At 33.9% G+C, this 22,601-nt stretch overlaps 1 protein-coding gene across 1 annotated transcript in view; it reads left to right on the forward strand.

Annotated features, from left to right (window-relative positions):
• Window positions 1-267: 267 nt before the first annotated feature.
• The window catches only part of ASIC5 (acid sensing ion channel subunit family member 5), a 37,480-nt gene continuing 15,146 nt past the window's right edge, over window positions 268-22,601 (forward strand). The window contains exons 1-5 of the mRNA XM_017871050.1: window positions 268-344; window positions 619-729; window positions 3,165-3,471; window positions 14,279-14,516; window positions 16,548-16,673. Of these exons, the coding sequence (XP_017726539.1) occupies window positions 690-729; window positions 3,165-3,471; window positions 14,279-14,516; window positions 16,548-16,673 (711 nt within the window). The 5' untranslated portion in view covers window positions 268-344; window positions 619-689. The remainder of the gene's footprint in view (window positions 345-618; window positions 730-3,164; window positions 3,472-14,278; window positions 14,517-16,547; window positions 16,674-22,601) is intronic.

Below are 22,601 nucleotides of genomic sequence, written 5' to 3' on the forward strand. Positions count from 1 at the left end.
GAGATGGTGTCATTTATGCACAATAAGGCACATTTTTCAGTTTATTATTCAATATAATAAATTCTAACAATTTTCCAGAAGTGCTCATATAAAAAATAATTAGCCTTTATGTTTTAGTAAGTTGTTGTTTTCAGTCATCATTGCTTCCTGAGCAGGTATTTTTTGGTGTTTTATTTTGTCATATTTATTGGCTATTATTCCTGTTAGAAAGAGCCTCTGATACTAAGAAAGAAACATCAACAAGAGAAGACATCTTTCCCATAAAAAAATTTGTTCCAGCTGCATTTTGATTTGAAGTTGAATATAGACAAAGGTAAAAAGAAAAGCTAAGAAGACGTTCCCAGGTGAGGCATTGGAGTTTCAACTAGTCAGGAGGAGCCACTGTTAAACTACAGATATTTGATAGGAATTGTCCCTTTAACTGTGAGAAAATGGTTTCCTAATGATACTTTTTGCCTTTTACTCTGGGTTAGCTTCTCATCAGTTCGTAAATGCCCATACCTGGTTCTGTCAACATTTTTGGTTCATATTATGTGCTTTATGAGGCCAAACATAGCAACACAAACATTTAAATTGCTTCCATGTTTTACAACCTCAACTGCTGTATTTTATATAAAGGCCACAAAATGAATACTGCTATTGATGAAAATTGGGTTACCCTGAGGACTCTTGCTTAACTGAAATCACAAATGGAGCAGACAGAAAAATCAAAAGTGTATGCTGAGAACGGTGAGTAAAGAGTGAACTCCTCAGAGCAGTAATAATTTTCATTTCCAGAGGCCAGAAGTAAGAAAAGAGGGATTTTTTTTCTCCATTGGGAAATTTTATTTCCAATGTTACTTGAACACAATACAACTAATATAAATTAAAAAAATGAATAGTTTGTTACTTAGAAAAAAAGTTATTTGTATGAGGGACTCAAAAATAGTTTTAAAATATTACTATATGCTAGAATCTGATTTTATTTGTTTTGTTTTGTTTCTTTTGGTTTCTATTTATCGTGGGCCTGCAGGTTTTATTTTTAAAATGTAACAAAACTTATTTGATATTCCTCAGAATGCTCCTATGTTGATCAGCACTCAATGCAAGCTCTACTTGTCATAATTACACTGTATATACTTCAGTCAGGAAAGTAAGAAGTTTCTGCTTTGCAAACTAGTGGACCATTTATTAAACCAATTTTAATCTTCCTGACAGTCATACATTCACCTAAAACAATACTAATAATAAAACTCTATTAAAACACTAGAAAATAGCTGGTATTTCTCTAGAAAGGCCAAACCAATTGTCAAGGATTAGATCTATATTAAATGGGCTGATTTTTGATAGGACTTGAAAGTTAAATGTTTTTGAGTAATGCTTGCAACTAGTCATACTTTGTCAGTAGCTAGTTACTAGATTAGTCTTCCCCTTCTAATAGCTTTGATCCCTATTGTAGGAAGGGTACAAGTTATCCAGAGACTGTTGTTCTTTTATCAGAGTAAATACTTCACATATGTTTGCAAGTCATGACTAAAGAATACACAAAAGAGCATATTTAAATATATTTTGCTAATTAGTAACAATAACTTTTTTCTTGTTTCTGATTTTTCTCTGGGATTATGCCAGCTAGTTGATACATGTTCATTAATTTTATACTAAAAACAACATTAATGAGGGTGCTATTCTAAGATTTTAGTCCAACTTCAAGCTAATTATATTAATACAAGCTCTCCTGCTTAGTGAATAATAATCATAATTTGTAAAATAATCATATAATTTGTAAGTGAATGAAATGAACTCCCTTAGAAAATGTTAATAGACACCTTTTTATAGCATATGTCCTATAACTGAATAAAAAGTTTAGCTACTTGATTGGTTATTTATGTTGTATTAAATAATGATTTAATAATAAATGGAGCTTTAAACTTCTTGTAAGTAAATTAATGCTGGATAGTTGAATACCTATATTCCAAAAGTATTATTTTGGGCAAAGCATATAAAAGTTAATTCACCTAACTATGAATATATATAAAGCCATTAAGAACTAATTTTTTAAGACACTTTTAAAGTTTTTTAAAATACCTGAATATTTTGCTATTTACTACATCACCACTAAATTAGCAGAATGATAAAAATAGCTAATACCCTTGAGTACTTATTATGATCTAGATAATGTGCTTAGCTCTCTCCAGGTATTATCATATTTAATACAACAAACTCATAAGGCAGATACCATTGCTGCCGTTTGACAGAAAAGGTATAAGACTAAGAAACTTGGCCAAAGTTGTGCAGGTTATAAGAGGCGAGGAATGGGCTGGAAGCCTGATCTTCCACTGCGAAGCCCATCTCATGCTCTTACCTGTATTGCACCTTTCCCTCAACAGAGGGATTCTTTGCCTCTTCTCCTATGAAAAAATGGAAAGAAATTTAACCAAAAGAAAATTTTCAACATATCATATATTGCCAAAAAAATGTAGTGTTACCTTCCCTGGTTCTTACCAGTGAATATCAATAAATATTATTGATTGATTCCTGATAGACTTGAAAGGATGAATTCATTCCCTGAAGAGGTAGAAAATAGATTACTAAACTAACACTACAACTGAACACTGAACATTCTGACTAAACAACCAACAAAAAATAAAATAGTTGTACATTAAAGAATACAAGAATGAAAGCTACATTTACCATAAATTATACCATCATAGGACAAACATTAGTTAAGAACAGACTACTTTTAGCCATACTTATGACTCTCAGAGGAATAAGCCTGATTTTGTTCATGACTTCCAAAGGACTTTCAAAGAGAAAGAACATTTAAAAAATAAGAATTAATATTTAAAGTTTATGAGTTGTTGTAACCAACCCCTTGAAGATGGATTGGTTTTAAAGCTAGAAGTCACCTATTAATACCATACCACTAATACATTTGCATTAATAATAGCCATTCTATGAATAGCATTAGCATCTTCTCAATAAACTCATGTAGTCAACACTTATACTTCTTGATTCCTGAATAAATCATACGACAAAAGATGAATTTTTAGTTTCTATGAATTACACATAAAAGAGTCACCTCTTTAATTTATGTGAGTTGTGTTTTTTTTTACAGATAGCATTAAGGTTTCCTAACTAATTACTTTTTTTTGTTTGTTTAATCATTTTATGGGCAAAACCTTAAGGACGCTTAGAAAAGATAAAGCTTTGCCTTTCAAAGAAACCACTGCTATCTCCCACTGAACGAAAGAAGTTTGACCATGACTTTGCCATCTCCACTTCCTTTCATGGGATACACAATATTGTTCAGAACCAGAGCAAAATTCGCAAGGTGCTCTGGTTGGTGGTGGTTCTGGGCTCAGTCTCACTCGTGACATGGCAGATCTACAGTCGCTTGCTCAACTACTTCACATGGCCAACCACAACGTCCATTGAGGTTCAGTATGTGGAAAAGATGGAGTTCCCAGCTGTGACATTTTGTAATTTGAACAGGTAAAATTAGTTTTTAAAAAATAATTAGTTCCTATAAACTTGCTAGTGTAATCTTTCTTGGATGACTGACAAAGAGTTTTCTCATGTGGAAATTATCATATGTAAAACCACTGAAGTTCTTAAATTGCACTTAAAAGCACAAATTCAAGGGAGCAAAGAATTCACTCATTTCTTCTTTCACTTATTTTCCTTCTTTTCTTCCTTCCCTCCACAATCATGTTCTAGGTAACATCCCAAATCCTATCATTAAATAGATGTAAAAGAGATGGGAGTTTCACTATATTGCCCAGACTATTCTCAAACTCCTAGGCTGAAGTGATCCACCTGCCTCAGCCTCCCAAAGTGCTGAACTTATAGATGTGAGCCACTGCGTCCAGCCCAATGTAAAAGTCTTGATCTCTGCATGTTAGAAGTTAATTCATTGGCAGAAAAGAGAAATATCAACAATCACAGTGCAATATGGTAACTGCGCAATAAAATAAAACAATGTGCAAGGGCTCTGAAATCCCACAGAACAGATTAATAGTCTCCATCGTGGGTGTTATGGAAATCTGGGTTTTAAAAGGTGACTAGAGCTTTCTAAGTGGAGATGAAGAAGAACTGGAAGAGGGAACTACTTTGCAAACACATAAAGATATAAAATGTTCTGATGTACATATGATGAGCTATTTAATGTAGTAGAAGCAAGGCCAACTCCATGGGTCTGTGATCAGTGCAGCTGCAAAGAGCCCTGAGCTTAGAAGAGGGTTACACTTGATTCAATGCTCTACTGTCACTGTCTTGAGTCCTTGACTGCAACCTATTCCAGAAAACTGCAGTCTATTGACTGTACACCAAATCTGCTGAGAGGAGGGCAACTTTCCACCACTAGGCTTCCAGGCAATGCTTTGTAATTGCCTGTGGTGAAGCCTGAAATATCACACATAGGATTTTTGCCTGAGAAAGGAGGGCTTCTTAAGACCCACCACTTAGTTATTAGGGAAGTCACTCAGCCTTCTTAGTGTCAATTTTTATATTTATAAAACAAGATAATATCATCTACTTCACATATTTGTTGTTACATTAGATAAGGCAATAAGTACTCCATTGTGTTTCATTCCTGGGGACTTCTAGAACTGGTGCTCAATATACAGTAGATGTTACAGCTTGTTTGTATGATTGTCAATGTTTCAAGAACTCAAGATACATGTCCAGGTCCTAACAAGTCAAAACAAATCAATCTCTTCCCCCCAAAAATGATTTTCAATACTATTGCCTCATACTATTTTAAGTAGCATGTGTTCTAAAAAAAAACAAAGATTGGTTGCTGTTATTCTTGACTGAATGAAAATGTAGATATTACTTCCAGAATGACAAAGTAAGGAAGTCCATAAATTCTATGCCCTACAAAACCAACCATAACTGGTGAAAAAATATTTATCTTAAAAGGCAAACTTTTCTTTTAAAAAAGAAACATTTCAATAGTATCTCCTCAAATTCAAGTCTACTGGAACCTCAGAATAATCATATTTAAAAATTGGGTCATTACAAATATGATTAGATAAGTTGAGGTTATACCGCATTAGGGTGAGCTCTAAATCCAATGACTGAAGTTCTTACAGGCAGAGGAGAGAACACACAGAGATACAGCAGGGAAAAGTCATGTGAAATAGAAGCAGAGATTGATATAGTTTTGCCACAAGTCAAGGTATATTTAGGAAAAAAGGCATAAGACAGAGAAAACAAAAAGTAAAATGGCAGATGCAAATCTAACTATATTACTAATGAAATTAAATTAGAATGGATTAGACAATCCAACAGAAAGGCAGAGGTTATCAGAATGGACTTTTTTAAGAAAGATCCCGCTGTATGCTGTGTACAGGAGAGACAATTCAGATTTGAAGATGAAAATGGGTTAAAAGTATAGTAATGGAAAAAGTATGTCAACCATGAGAAAGCTAGAGTAGATATCCTTATCTCAGACAAAATAGACTTTAAAGTAATATATGTTACTTGATATAAAAAATTGTCATTTTATGTTGAATACATGATCAATCTATCAGGAGACATAAGTTAACCTATATAGTTAGATTTTTCAATACCCCACTTTTAGTAATCAATAGAACAATTTGACAGAGAATAAACAAGGAAACAGAAGACATAGAAGACTTGAACATCCTTATAAATCTACTAGACTTTGCAAACATCCTTAGAACAATTTACTCAACAATAGCAAAATATGCATTCTTCCCATGTGCACGTGGCACATTCTCTTAGAATAGACCAGACCATATACAAGGCCATGTACAGGGTAAAATAGGTTGAAAAGATTTTAAAGTATTCAAATATGTTTATCAATCACAATATAATAAAATTAGAGGTCAATAATCAAAATAAATTTGGGATATTCACAAATATGTAAATATTAAAGAATACACACCTAAATAACAAAGAAATCAAAGAAGAAATCACAAAGAAAATTAGAAAATACTTTGAGATGAATGAAAATGAAGACACAACATACCAAACTAATGGGATGCAGCTAAAACAGTGCTTATAGGGAAAGTTGTAACTGAAAACAGCTAAATTAAAATAAAAGATGTCTAAAATATTTAATAGCCTATGATCTAAGTACTTTCATAATTTTTAGTATGAAAACCTAATCCATTTTGCATAGCTCAAATCTCAAATCAATGATTATAGCTTTTGTGTTAGACGACAATGGAAAAAATTATTGTTCCTAGCTCAGTTAGATATAAGTATCCAGACCAACAAAAAAAGATCTAATATTTTAGAGGTTATAATGATAGAACAGGAAAATTCTTAATTATAAGAAAATTATTCTTCCTTAGGGAACAAAAAACTAAAACAACATCAGTTTACAGGCATTAAAGATATCTCCAACTCCCAAAGTACAATTTTACAGAAAGATAATTCAGATTCCCACTTTAAACATTATACTCAGCATTGCTCAGCAATGCTGAAATCTATAATTTCAGTTCTCAGAGGCAATGGTCTTCAAACATTTTAGTTAATGTGCTATATTAAAAAATTTGAAAAACTGTGTATTTAACTTGCATATGCACTTGCATATGTCTACATTTTAGCCATAACCCTAAATAATTTATTCATTATTTTAGGAGATGAAAATATTGTATTTTGTATCAAATTATATTATCAGAAATATAAGTATTATATATCATTATATTTATGAGATAAAATAGGATAAGGATTTACTGTAATAGGAATAAACATTTCATGTATTTTCATAAGATTTTAACTACTTTATTGACTAAAATACACCAGTAGAAATTATTTACAATTTTTATCTGTGGATTATATTAAAATAACCCCAAATCTGGAAGTCTTAACAAATAGTCTAGTTACATTAAAAATAACAACTTTCATTATTCTACTTAAGACTCTGTCAATTTAGTCTTAAGCAAGGGTCAAATACCCTGTGTCTAATGCAGAGCTTCACCCTGGCTGCAAATATGTGTATGACAGGCCAAGACCAGATTTTAGGAGCTTCGATTAATTCTTAAAGGAGTCTTTCCCTGAAGCAAAATACAATTTGTATGTCCACATTAGGAACCCTGAGATTGTTACACACCAGTATGCGCATTCTATGTTAAGATTTCTGATGAGTGACAGGTTAACACTTTTTTATACATGGGAGAAGAACCACTGTAAAAAGAGGATGGGAACTTTTATTTCCTTAAAATTCTCTGTGCAGGAGAACACTCAGACATATGCACATTCTAGTTTGAAGGCCATTGTTCTAAGTTGCATAGTCTCTAATTCTATTGAAAAAAAAGTAAAGCTTAACACTGCAATTTACTTAGAGTTTACCAAGTTAGAAACTGGAAAAGTCTGCTGATAGAGCCCAATTTCTATGCTTTTTTTGTTAAACCACCTTGTGAGTAGAAAATGGACACCTGAGATGAGGAAATTGACAAATGACTTTGGATTATCAGAAAGGATTTACTTTTCACAATGGGTACCAGGAGCCTGTACCAAGTGTATGTCAGAGATCACTTTATAATACTTCCCTCCTCTATGTGACAAAATCATTTTTGGTAATAGTCATGAAATCAAACAAATAATGAAAGTGACCTATGTATATTCAAGTCAATAAAATGTTAAAAAATAAAATAATACAAAATAAGAAAAGTAATGCATTAATACTTTTGGACACTGACATATATATATATTTTTTTAAAATAGGTTTTAAAATCTGTTCCAGTTATGAAAGTAAAATAAAATCTCAGGACCCCCAACTCACTATGTCAAAGGGAAAAGTTAAGCTTGGGAACTGCGTCACACACAACCGCTTTCCATTTTATTCCTAAACAGATAACCACAAAGATAGAAGGCCCATACCTTCTCAGGGGCCCTCTATTACAATTTTCTCACAGGAAATATCCTGTGGGTCCCAAGATCCTTATCATAAAATGAAATTGTACTGAATTTCACCCTGAGAATATAAATCAACAGCTTATCTTCACAGGTACAAGACAAAGATAGAACTAGAAGTCATCCCTCTACTCACCTGAGGCAAATGCATATTTGACTTCTTCCTCTACTCTATGTTTATTTTATCCTATATAAAAATGAAGATTCACTGAGCACCAGACAAATACATAGTTGACTATTCCACTACCCACTCTTTTCACAGGTAAAATGTAAATTCAGTGAAATTGATCAAAGCTTCAAAAGAATGCAACTGCTTGCCTCCATTATCTACCTTCCCCTTTTGTTCTTACCTTTTCCCCTACTGCCCACTCTTTCCACTTTAAATATTGTGTCCCCAAATCCTGTTTGGAAAAATCATGGATCACAGATATTTCTGTGATTTTTTCTTTTCCCCAGGCTCATCCTCAAACTTGGCAAAATAAACCTCTAAAATGATTGGGGCTCCCCTCAGATATTTTCTTTAGTTTTACACAGAAATGAATAATAGCATTGCATTTCCATTTTTTAGCCTTTCTTTATAAATATTTGTCAATGATTTCATCAAAATTAATTTTATCCATGTATTCATGTTCCATAGCACAGCCATATTAATCTAGTTTTACTTGTAGTTGATTAAAGAATACTTATTAATTTTAATTTTGAAAAGTTTCTTTCACACGAAGCAATGGTTATACAGAAAGGCAAACTCCTAAGAATAAAATTGGCAGAAATTAATAAAAAGTCACATTTCACAAAAAATTCCAGAAATTTTAATAATATTTGTGACTTGGTTCTTTGGTATCAGTTCTAGTGCTTTTCAAATGTCTTTGTGTCTGAAATTTTCACTAAAATATGTTTATCACAAAATTCATCAAAAATTTCTATTCCTTTGGTAAAAACTTCAGAATTTTATTTTCTTCCACTAAAATCAGAAATAATTATTGGATGTAGTGACTACTGATGCTATTTGATCCATTGTTTATGAGAACTCATGTACTGGGTCTTCATGTTTATAATCACTGTGATTCTTTGTGAAAAAATTGCTCAAGGATTTTTAACCAAAAGTAAAATCATTGCTTCTCATACAAATATAAAGATATATCAAAGGTTTCATTAGTTAATCAGAGAAAGGTAAGATGTTAAAATTTGCTCAAAGAAGAATACAAAAGGCAGACATTGTTCCTCATTTTCCTTCTCCATAAAATTAACTGTAAAATGTACAGAAATGGGTCTGTTTTGGCAGGACTCAAATAAGACCTGAGTCAGGCATCAACTTGGATTTTAGATGAAACTTAATCATTTGGGTCACATAATTTGGGGAAGTACATTTAGAACCATTGATATACATGAGAAGGACAGATTTAATAACTGGTTACCAGATGTTAAATTGTTCAAACAAATTAAGATACTTTTAGTGTTATTTTCTTCTACTAGGCTCTTTACCAGTTGTGTTAAACTAAAGAGTAAAGCAAATTCTAGCTAAGCAAGGTTTTTGAAAGGAAAGCTTGGAAGAGTTTTAAAGTTCAAATTAAAATTGAAAATAAGCCAGATGCAGTGACTAATGCCTATAATCCCAGCACTTTGGGAGGCCAAGGTAGGCGGATTGCTTGAGCTCAGGAGTTTGAGACCAGACTGGGCAACATGATAAAACTCTGTCTCTAAAAAAAAGAATACAAAAATTATCTGGGCATGGTGGTGCACACCTGTAGTCCCAACTACGTGGGGGGCTGAAGTGGGAGGATTGTTTGAGCCCAGAAGGTCGAGGCTACAATGAACCATGTTCATGCCTCTGCACTACAGCCTGGGCAACAAATTGAGACCTTGTCTCAAGAAATAAAACAAAATTGAAAATAAACTCAGTGCAAAACATTTTTGTTTTATGCAAAACAATATTTCTCACAAAAAAATTTTCTTCCTTGGCTTAATATGGTTAGGCTTTATTTATTAAATTTAATTAATTTATATAAATTACTCTCATGGTCTCAAATATTAGTATAATAAAAAACCTTAAAAATATTTTAAGATGTCCTCCTATTTAACCTTTTGGTTGATTGTATTCATTCCTCCTATATGTATAGTAATTTCTTTACTTCTCTGCATAATGATTTTGAATATAATCCAATGAATATGTGGCAGGGAGTGCTGGCTCTGACTGTGCAGGATTTCACAGTTGTAGGGCTTTGGAGCAGATTGCTGGGAACCTGTCCATCACTGGGAGTTGGAAACATGTAGTAGCTTGGAGGTCTATCTCTCAATACAGGGTTTACACCATCCTTCTGCCAAAATCTGTTGCTGATGTAAACTCTTAATTCCTTAATGATCCAAGAAATACTTTTGACCAAGAAAAGCAAGGTTATTAGATGTACTGTAGTTAGACAGACCACCACCATGACAGACGACCTTGGAATCAGGAAGTCTGAGGAGGATATTTACAGAGTTTTAGGACCTGGGGTAGCTTTGCAAGGATCAGAGCCAGTTTAGTAAGCTACAATATTAGATATTGACTATGGAGACAGTTTTTCATCACTTAAAGAGTATGTAATGTTGGCTTGAGGTTGTTTCTCCATTTTTGTGTTTTGTGTANAAATATGTTTATCACAAAATTCATCAAAAATTTCTATTCCTTTGGTAAAAACTTCAGAATTTTATTTTCTTCCACTAAAATCAGAAATAATTATTGGATGTAGTGACTACTGATGCTATTTGATCCATTGTTTATGAGAACTCATGTACTGGGTCTTCATGTTTATAATCACTGTGATTCTTTGTGAAAAAATTGCTCAAGGATTTTAACCAAAAGTAAAATCATTGCTTCTCATACAAATATAAAGATATATCAAAGGTTTCATTAGTTAATCAGAGAAAGGTAAGATGTTAAAATTTGCTCAAAGAAGAATACAAAAGGCAGACATTGTTCCTCATTTTCCTTCTCCATAAAATTAACTGTAAAATGTACAGAAATGGGTCTGTTTTGGCAGGACTCAAATAAGACCTGAGTCAGGCATCAACTTGGATTTTAGATGAAACTTAATCATTTGGGTCACATAATTTGGGGAAGTACATTTAGAACCATTGATATACATGAGAAGGACAGATTTAATAACTGGTTACCAGATGTTAAATTGTTCAAACAAATTAAGATACTTTTAGTGTTATTTTCTTCTACTAGGCTCTTTACCAGTTGTGTTAAACTAAAGAGTAAAGCAAATTCTAGCTAAGCAAGGTTTTGAAAGGAAAGCTTGGAAGAGTTTTAAAGTTCAAATTAAAATTGAAAATAAGCCAGATGCAGTGACTAATGCCTATAATCCCAGCACTTTGGGAGGCCAAGGTAGGCGGATTGCTTGAGCTCAGGAGTTTGAGACCAGACTGGGCAACATGATAAAACTCTGTCTCTAAAAAAAAGAATACAAAATTATCTGGGCATGGTGGTGCACACCTGTAGTCCCAACTACGTGGGGGGCTGAAGTGGGAGGATTGTTTGAGCCCAGAAGGTCGAGGCTACAATGAACCATGTTCATGCCTCTGCACTACAGCCTGGGCAACAAATTGAGACCTTGTCTCAAGAAATAAAACAAAATTGAAAATAAACTCAGTGCAAAACATTTTGTTTTATGCAAAACAATATTTCTCACAAAAAAATTTTCTTCCTTGGCTTAATATGGTTAGGCTTTATTTATTAAATTTAATTAATTTATATAAATTACTCTCATGGTCTCAAATATTAGTATAATAAAAAACCTTAAAATATTTTAAGATGTCCTCCTATTTAACCTTTTGGTTGATTGTATTCATTCCTCCTATATGTATAGTAATTTCTTTACTTCTCTGCATAATGATTTTGAATATAATCCAATGAATATGTGGCAGGGAGTGCTGGCTCTGACTGTGCAGGATTTCACAGTTGTAGGGCTTTGGAGCAGATTGCTGGGAACCTGTCCATCACTGGGAGTTGGAAACATGTAGTAGCTTGGAGGTCTATCTCTCAATACAGGGTTTACACCATCCTTCTGCCAAAATCTGTTGCTGATGTAAACTCTTAATTCCTTAATGATCCAAGAAATACTTTTGACCAAGAAAAGCAAGGTTATTAGATGTACTGTAGTTAGACAGACCACCACCATGACAGACGACCTTGGAATCAGGAAGTCTGAGGAGGATATTTACAGAGTTTTAGGACCTGGGGTAGCTTTGCAAGGATCAGAGCCAGTTTAGTAAGCTACAATATTAGATATTGACTATGGAAACAGTTTTCATCACTTAAAGAGTATGTAATGTTGGCTTGAGGTTGTTTCTCCATTTTTGTGTTTTGTGTATGCCCTACCTTGACTGAGAAAGGATTCAATATAGCCTGAATTTGAAAGAAAAATTATATGTATATATTGTGGGGGTCATGGGTGTTGGTCCCCTAAAGATATGCTGAAAAATCAGTGACATGAGGCAGATTGATTAACAGAAGAAAAGGCTTACAATGATATTTAATGTGTATACACATGAGCCTTCAGAATAAAGCCCAACATCCCAACCAGATACAGAGGCTTATTTATCATCATGACATTACAGAAAGGATGTGGGCTCAGAACATTACTGAAAGCGGGTTTTAACAGCAAGACAGGTTATACAGGTTATAGTAGGGAGAAAGGAAGAGGCTTGCCTAGCAAAGGTGACCTTGTTGTATAGATGATGACTTCTTCAGAGAGACAAGATGGCAAGTGTTTCTTTTTAGACTTTTAAAGGTGTCAGAATCTCAATATCTCCTATACCTAGCAAATGCCTAGCAAGAGGAGGCCTGGCTGCATTAATGGACGTTTTCTACAGATGCAAACTTTCCACATAAAAGACAGCTTTGCAAGGTCACTTCCGTTAGCTGACCCTGTAGCAGCCATTTCAAAATATGTCAAAAAATATATTTTAGAGTAAATATTTTATTTTCTTCTCTCTTTATATGTTACTTATATACACACATATATTACTAATTCTATATTATTAAATAAGATATATAATATAAAGGAAAATAGAAATAAAATCTGGGATACAAAAGAGGTTCAGGTATAACATACAAACCACATACCCCATATACTTACCAAGAGTGGAATATACATTCTGTTCTACGCTTTTAGCAGTCAATTTAAAGAGAGAACATTTGTTCAGTTTCAAAATTTATAATATCCAAAATATGAAAGTCCTGATCATGTTTGTAAAGGAATGGAAGGCATGCAAATAAAGAACCATATGGAATGCAAAACAAAATTGCCCCACAAGATAAGAGAATTGGAAAGTGATACAGTTGTTAAGTTAAATAGATTACTTCTGCTTTGGTGGCCAGAATGAATCATTTATTTAATAAGTGCATACCTAACACTCACTATATTCCAGGCAGCTATCTAAAAATTTTAAGAACAATTAATGTAATCATTAAAACAACACTTTGAGGTAGGTTATATTAATATATACAGATTTTACAAGAGAGTAAACTTAAGTCACAGGGAAATGAAAAAAATTAGCTAAGTCATACCATTAAACGACTGTAACAATTAGAACCTAACTGGAGAAACAGGATCACCATGAATGACAGAATAAAGGGCTTTCTTCTAGGGATTAAGTCCCACTTCGTTGCAGGAGCTGGTTAAGCAGTCTTTGTACAGTCTTTCGCCTGTAACTAGTGCTGGGGCTGAAGTAAGCAGGGCCAGCAGGAAGGGAAAATGGATATGAAGTCGAGGAAACAAATACAAGCTCAAAATGTAGGTCTCTTTTTCACTACCTCCAATCTTGATGGTGTGAATGACCTGCAGGATAGCTGTCATCTTTACCAGGTTGCACTCTTACCTAACCCAGTATTTGAAGAAGCTGAAGGAAGAGGTCACAAAGGAGCTGGAGGAGCTGTGGTCCCGGCTGCTGCCCAACACCAGCAAGTTGAGTCAGCAGATGGATTGCAGTGTGGGTGAGCTACCACAGCTCCTGCACGACAGTGAAATTCGTATATATACAAGGATGGGAATGCTGGGAAATGCAGTTCTAATTTAGCTAAGCTGACACAGGACAAGGCCACACACAGGAAATCTGGCTCCTAAATGCATTTTTAACAACTATACATTCCCATCTCTTCCTTTAAATTGAATCTTGAAGATCCATTAGGTGTAATCCAGATCAAGGTCTGGGGTATATTCTAGGTAAACGAAACTACATGTGCAAATAAAAGATTAATTGCACAATGGGTCAAAGACTTCTTAGGAATCAAATTTTGCTTAAATGTTTTGCAAATAAGGGAGAGTGTAGGAGGTAAGAAAAAGCTAATAGAATCCAGATGTTGGTATCTCTCTTCTAGATAATTATACGTTTTCATTATTCTAACTATGGCCTTCATTCCTGCTAATAGGTTCCAAACTGATGCTGTAGCCAAATTTGGTGTTATTTTTTTCTTATGGCACATTGTATCCAAAGTCCTCCATCTTCGAGAAATTACTGCCAATTCCACTGGTTCTGCAGAGGCTACTGATTTTGCTGCAAGTCACCAAAACTTCAGCATTGCAGAATTTATCAGGAACAAAGGTTTTTATCTCGACAACAGCACTTTGTTGGACTGTGATTTTTTTGGAAAGCCATGTAGCCCAAAGGTAACGATTTTCTATTCTTTAAATATAATCAAAGTGATAAGTTCCTTTACTGCACTGTTTCACATTGAGCTTCCACGGCATTTACTCCCATGGTGAATCAATCCAAATTTCCTTACAGATTCTATTTCATTAGCTCAGCCTTATGATATCGGGGGTATGGAATACACATGAGACAAATTTCCTCTTTCAAGCAGTTAGATAAGGAAAGATAGAAAAGAGAAAACTTGATTGTCTTTCTTGTAGTATAGTCCTTCCAAAAGAAAAACAATTTAACACAAGAGGATATTTTAATTTTTTCCGTTCACCAGCAAACAACCTATTCCAACATAGTATTTTTATAATCACCAAATATCCATCACTCTGCTTATATGCTTATGGTATTGCATTAGAGACTATAGAAAATAAGAGGATCCCAGAGTTTAACTATAAAAAATTTATGCATTATTATTATATATTATATATAACAATAACGATCATATATTGTATATTATATAATATACACTCATAACAAATAGAAAACAAATACATAACAAATACAAAATCCCGTTATTGTTTATAAAGTTAATCTACATTTCAGATAAAGTACTAGATATATCTACAATCTATTAATAAACAACTACATAGGCAATTTGATGCCATATTTCCTGTATCAGTATTCCGTAGCCTGTGTTGTTAGGGGAGTCTAAGTAAACACAAATTCTTGGTTCTTGGATACAATTTCTTATGTTTTTGGTAGGCCACTTTAGCACACAGTAAGCAGAAAAAATGCCTGAAGACATTTCACAGAGGTGAGTTTCTGACCTAAACTCTTAACTTGGAAAGTAAGCTCTCTTATGCTGTTTTTATTCACCAACATGTTTAACTCGCCACCAAGAAATTTCGTGTTAGAGAAATTTTTCAGTTGCATATTACAGAAACCCATTTCTATTCTAGTAGATTGAAGACTAAAAGTAATGAGTTGGCTTAACTAAGCGGGAACTCCAACAGTAGGTCTGGCTTCAGAAAAATGCTGAACCAATGGTCTCCAAGACTGTCTTTAAGATTCTGCCTTTGTTTCCTTCTCATAATTCTGATTGGCTTCTTTCTGTATGAGTTCTCCCCATCTCACCAAAATGGCTGCTGACTGCCCCTAGACTTTCATGATCAGAGTTTAGCACTCCAGTATCCACTTAATCTCACCGAACACTCTGATTAGCTCTACTTGGGACACATATAAATTCTTTTTTTTTTTTTTTTTGAGATGGAGTCTCGCTCTGTCGCCCAGGCTGGAGTGCAGTGGCCGGATCTCAGCTCACTGCAAGCTCCTCCTCCCGCGTTTACGCCATTCTCCTGCCTCAGCCTCCCGAGTAGCTGGGACTACAGGCACCCGCGACCTCGCCCAGCTAGATTTTTGTATTTTTTTTTTAGTAGAGACGGGGTTTCACCGTGTTAGCCAGGATGGTCTTGATCTCCTGACCTCGTGATCCGCCCGTCTCGGCCTCCCAAAGTGCTAGGATTACAGGCTTGAGCCACCGCGCCCGGCCCACATATCAATTCTTGAACCAATCACTGAGGCAAGAAGGTGAGGTTTAAGCTTGGCCCAGCTTGTGTCCCATGCACAACTCTGTAGTGGCTGGAAAAAGAGGGCCAAAGGAGCAGGGTCATGTGATTGACTGCCACACTGTGACCATACAGGTTACAGAAGGCGTAGCTCCTCCAAGAAAGGATGCTGTAGTAGTGCTCCACAGGTAAAAACACATTTCCATACATCTTCAGGAAAATATAAAAAAAGTAATTTTTAAAAACGTTTTAAACACATGCTTAATTTTATATAAAAATGTGTCCTTTAAATAATCACATGCAAGTTGATAAATGTATATTGCCAAAAAAAAAACTATCATTGAAAACACATATAAATCAGACTATTCTCTCTGATACTTCTGCAGTCTTGTTAGATATTTGTGCTTTTTTTAAAAAAAAGTTATAGCAAACTTCAGAAGTGACAAAAATATCAAATTGATGATTTTTTTTTGGTTCATTTACATATTGGAGGATTTTGGACATGTCTTCACTGAATATGGAAATTGTTTTACTTTTAATCATGGTGAAACTATCCAAGCAAAGAGAAAAGTGAGTGTCTCTGGAAGAGGCTTGAGCTTGCTCTTCAGTGTGAATCAGGTACTGAATTTTCTCCAGGTTCAAGACAAACAAGAATGGGTGGGGGTTCCAAAAATTTGATCAGACTATTGGTCCATATCAGAGCTCCCACACATTGGATATTATTTCAGTTTTTGTTAATTTAATCTAGACTCCTATGGATTTTATATAACTATTGGCTTAGAAATTAAACAGGCAAAATTTTGAGGCATAAACTGGAGATTTTTATTGACTTAAATTATTGACTCCAGGGAATGTTCATGCCACAAAATAATGAAACCCAGAGATTCTAAGTTGCAATGTATGTAGCTATTTTAAGAGAACTCTTTTCATTTAACAATAATTTTAGAAATATGTTATTGTAAATATGACAACATGTTTTAGAAAGAAACTCTACATACACATTTAACAAACTATAGAATGTACATCTGGAAAAGTGATGGAAAACATCCTGGTTATATAAGGAATATTATGTGAATAGATTTTGTACAAGCCCAGCTTTTGGAAAGTTGTAATTGACCTAATAAGTTCTAAGTGTTTAGCTCTGGGAGGCAGATGTTCAAACACCTAAGAAATGCAGTGGTGTTTTCTTCAAGGTTTCGGGGTATAGCTCCCACCCAAGATTAGTTAATTCTGACCTTTTGTCTTACATAACCACTTCTAGTATTACACATTTAAAGGCATTGTACTTCATTATTATGGTTTTATAAAAGAGGATTCTAAAATGCTGATAGATTAAGTATCCAAAAATTATACAATTAATGACCAAGATGAAAAACAAACTTGGTGTTCCTGCATTCACCTCCCAATCCAAGTGAATCATGCCATTGGCTACTTTTAAAGAATTTCCAGTAATATTCTCTTCATAACTTCCTTTTGTATCCCATTCAAAATATTTTTCTTTATGTCCAAACATAACACTGCAAACCTTAATGCATGTACCTACCTATACTTGTAATGTATTTGATTAATACTTTTGAGTCATTCAAATATTAGCCATAAGGTCAGTTCGAACATTATATTATCAATTTTTACAAACTAGAATTTTCCAAATATTTTTAGAATGCAATGAAAATCTACAAATTCAATGCAATGTTCCATAAGTAAATAACATTGAGATATTTCTCCAGACTAGATAGTTAAGTGTTTCTTAGAGGGTTACAAAAGGGCCAGGAGAAATAGAGTTTTGAATTACAAATAGAATATTTAGTATGTTTATTATATGTAATTACATATGCAGTTGACTCATTCATAGACTATATTCTTTATACTCTTAAGCCTGTTCCTTCTCCTTATAGCCTAAAATTACAACTAATGACAAAGTCACCAGAAGTTTAGTCTTAAATTTCTTCATCTGACCTAAGATTTATTAAAAAGAACATTAGTGTTAAAGAAATAGTGTAAATCTTCACTCTTATGGGAAAATGAATTTGAATTTTACATAAAGGCAGGGATTTTAATTGCAAAATGAAGAGGGCCAAATGATTTTTTAAGCAAATGAGTCAAAGAAAGCAGCTAAGAAGGAAGCAACTAAAAGGCATCTAGGTGAAGCTAAGGCCAGAGGAAACAAGATCATTAACAGTAATTGTAAATACTTACCTGCACCTATCTAAAATGAAATGTGATCCATGGAAACCTATAGAGGTCTTGAGCAATGATTGTCAATCGAGAAAAATGATGAGACAAGTCTCAACCATTTTAGGAGGTTTATTTGCCAAAGCTAAGAACAGGCACCAGTGACATAGCCTCAGGAAGTCCTGAGGTAGTCCAAGGTAGTGAAGGCACAGCTTGATTTTATACATTTTAGGAAGACATGAGACATCAATTATACCTAAGATGTACATTGGTTCCATCCAGAAAGGTGGGGATAACTCGAAGCAGGGAAGAGGCTTCAAGATCATAGGTAGGTGAGAGACAAATGGTTGCATTTTTTTTGAATTTCTGATTGGCTTTTCCAAAGGAGGCAAGCAGAATAAGCATCTGTCTCAGTGAGCAAAGGAATAACTTTGAATAGAATGGGAGGCAGCTCCCAGTTTTAAGGGGCCGGAGATAATCTCCTTTCCCATTCCCCCACTCCCTTTAAAAAAAGTCTTTAGGAGAAAGCATTTTAGGAGAACATGAGTCTCTGGTCTCAGTTTTCATCTGATTTTCTCATGGTTACTAGATGGGTAAGTCCCAAAAGTTTATTTTTAGAAGATTGCAAAGTCTCATGTTCTATGAAGAGAAAATAGGGGAGGAAGGGAGAAAACAACAACAAACAAAAGAATAATCCTGGAAAAATTCATATTGTCCACATTACTTTGAAGTCTGTACATCAGCAGATAGGTATGAAAAGTGGCTATGTATGCAAATAGGTTACTGTTACTTTCTTCTAAAGTTTAAGTTGACAGGCTTCAGTTTGCAGGACTTTGAGAAAGCACAGCTTAGTTTTCAGGGACTCCAAATTAGGAAAAATGGGGAAAAAAAAGAAAAAATTGAAAACACTATTTTGAAGGCTTGTAGCCAAGAAAAATCAGAATTTGGTCCAAACTGTAGAAAACAATAAAACTGAAAACACTGGACAAGACTAGAATCTAACAACAGGTGTACTATAGTTTTGGAAACATAATTTTTCTCACTTCTCTAATCCTAATTATAGGATTAATTAGGACATAAAACTTCACATTTTTGCTAAAGACAAAACATATTAGGACTAGTTTATTTTATTTTGTCAAATTATTTGTATACAGTGCAGCAAGAATAGTTATTTTTTACATAGGCTTTTAAATTGCCTTTGGTGGAACTTTGTTCCATAGAAGGAATCTCAGATAAGACTTTTTAAAAGCCGAGTCCAGCCATGGATTTGTGCCATCAAGTATCTATGAGTTGGGTGAATTTCCTCTCCACTTGAGGTTCCAAGGTAAACCTGGAGCTTCTGGGCCTGTCAGAAAGTGACATTCTTTACTTACCACGGGTCAGAAACCCTTTACAGAGACTCTGTACACAAAATATGAGGTCAGTTTTTCCAAGGACATTATTGGTTTCATAAGCCAAGTTTGAGTCCTTAAAGGAAAGCACACCATTCCAGTAAAAGCCTTGGTAAAATAACCAGTTTCTCCAATTGTGTCCTGTTACAAATGAAAACAGAGTATTATTGCACTTATGCAAATAACTGTATCACCACAAGTTAAGAATACTCACAAATAGTTTCCAAATTCTGAAGAAATCAGGCAGAGAGAATTGAGTAAGCTCCACATTTTGTTCATAGGAGTATACTAAATTGTTAAAAGCTGTCAGTAGCTCAAAATAAAACTTTTAAGACTCTGAAAAACAAAACAAAGGATCAGCAAACATTTTAAGTAAAAGTCAAAAGATTATTTGAGTCCATGCAGTTAATTCTTGTCCTGCTTAATACTCGTGAACATTTTAGCTCTCCATGAGTCCTGAAAGTTTTTCCTCTTTTCTGATGTTACAATCTCCAAAGTTATCAGAAACCTGCATTTAAGGGCACCTGTTAGAGTTTTATAGCTGATTATAAAAACACCTTCTAACAAGGACCAATACATGAGAACAATTGTCCTTGGATGAAAAAAGTTTCTAGAGCAGACATAGTCAAAGACACAATTGACAAGGAAATTTGTTACCTTGATGGTACACAATCATTTTAACATAACGATTATGATTATTATTGATAATGTACACTAAGTCATATCAGAATTACAGGCCTTTCCATTAATTCTGGAACACATACCAATAACATTTATATACAGCCCAATGAAAACTAAACACAATTTCATATTTGACAATGCTTCCTGTATAATTTTTATACCAAGTAAGCCAAATTATGTCATTTTTGGACTTTAGGGAAACTAATATCTTAAAGGATTAATTAGGTCAGAAAAGACATAATTTATTATTTGATTTTAGAAAGATCATCAAATATCAAAAGTTTAAAACATCTGATATTATGAAATAGGATTACAGGTCATTGTAAAAGCATTCATTTAACCAAAGTGATAACTCAAGAACTTTTTTTAAAAAAAGAAAATGTTTCATTCTTTAAGAGAGGAGACTTAATTTTCCAAATAAGAAGCCTTAATAAAAACAGCATGAAGCCAATTAAATTTGTTTTCAAAATTTTGTAAGCAATCTATAAAATTTAATCTTGACCATAAAATATAACTTCCATAAGCCTTTTATAACCTTTATGATCTTTATTAAGGAGTTAGTTAATGCTTCAAGAAAACCTTGTTAATCTGACACAGGAGTCCATATGCTGGTCTTGAATCATTGTGCCTTTGATGTTCATGATTAATTTATAGAGAAACTGAACTTATTTTGTCTCTTAATGTCACTTGCAATCTCACATGCCCACCTCTTCCTCAATAGTCACGTGGCCTTGAGGAGTTGAATGACTTTAATTTCTGGCCCTATGTCTCAAAAATGCATTTTATTTATTTATTTATTTATTTTTTATTGAGACAGAGTTTCACTCTGTCACCCAAACTGGGGTGCTGGAGTGCAGTGACATGATCTTGGCTCACTGCAGCTTCTGCTGAATGGGTTCAAGTGATTCTCATGCCTCAGCCTCCCAAGTAGCTGGGACTACAGGCATGTGCCACCATGCCCAGCTAATTTTTTGTATTTTTAGTAGAGATGGGGCTTCACCATGTTGGTCAGGCTGGTCTGGAACTCCTGACTTCAGGTGAACCACCTGCTCAGCCTCCCAAGGTACTAGGATTACAGGTGTGAGTTCCTGTGCTGGCCAGGAATGCATTTCATTTTGATTGGAGTCTGCTGTGGGGCCTGAAGATGAGGCTTTAATTGCTGTTAGTGTTTACGATTTAGTAGGACTTGGTGTCCTTTTTAGACCCTGGAGTCAAAGCCCTGTAATTTAACGTCACAAGGACTCTAAAAGCACATACAGGAAGATCCATGGATATAATGACTTTATTTTAAAAAAATTTCTCTCAGTGTTTTTCCTAAGCAAACCAAAACTTAATAATAATGTGACAACTTGATCATATTAAAGTTTTGGTTTTTAAAAATTAAATCTTTATTGTGACTTCCACTGACTATTAATGACATGCTTGGACTTTCTGGCTTGTCCTGAACACCTCTCCTTTCTTAAACAACCAGTCATTTTATTTTAGGACGAAATTTACCATATTATTTCTCTTTAAGCTGTCTTACCACAAAAAAAACCTCTTTATTTTTATAACTTTCTTTACATCCTTTTTTTGTTTCCTTGTTCTTTTTAAATTGTGTTATACATAACCTTTAGATAAGCTTTGAATTAGACAAGATTTGTTTATCTTTATTTAAAAAGGACACACTTTTTTTTAGCAAGACTGTTTTTCTCTAATATATATTTATTGGAAAATACCCACATAATGAAATATCTATTATTAAATTAACATAACTTTATATTCTAAATTATGATAACTTTTATACAAGTATTTATCCCTTACCTAACTATTTTAATTGTTCACCTAGATTAGTTATGAAAACTGCAATGCTCATGATTTAAAGTTATGAAACTGCCATTGCGAAAATATAACTGAGGCAGTAAAAAGGATATGACCTAACTGACTCCATCTTGCTTAATTTATTGTTTAGCTTTGAAACAAAGACAATAGCAGTCCTTTCCAAAACAAACTTCCTTCCTGCCTGTGGAATAGGCTGCCTAACGTCACAAGATTGGAAGTTATGGTAATCTTAGAAAATTTAAGCTGCAGCTATTTTCATTAAACCAATATCAATATCTTATTTATTAAAAACTGCATAAGCAACAATCATTCTGTTTGGGGCTAGGTTTATAGTTTTGTAACCTCTCTGCCAAATTTTGACATTTTATAGTGTTTGGCAGGGATAAGTTGAAATTGCCTGATTAATAAATATAAACAAAAAAAGTATGCTGGCAATTCTTAAGACATTTCTGATATTACTTTACCAGTAATTTTAAAGCTA

Source organism: Rhinopithecus bieti, unplaced genomic scaffold, assembly GCF_001698545.2.
Source record: "Rhinopithecus bieti isolate Rb0 unplaced genomic scaffold, ASM169854v2 scaffold_3878, whole genome shotgun sequence".
Lineage (NCBI taxonomy): Eukaryota > Metazoa > Chordata > Mammalia > Primates > Cercopithecidae > Rhinopithecus > Rhinopithecus bieti.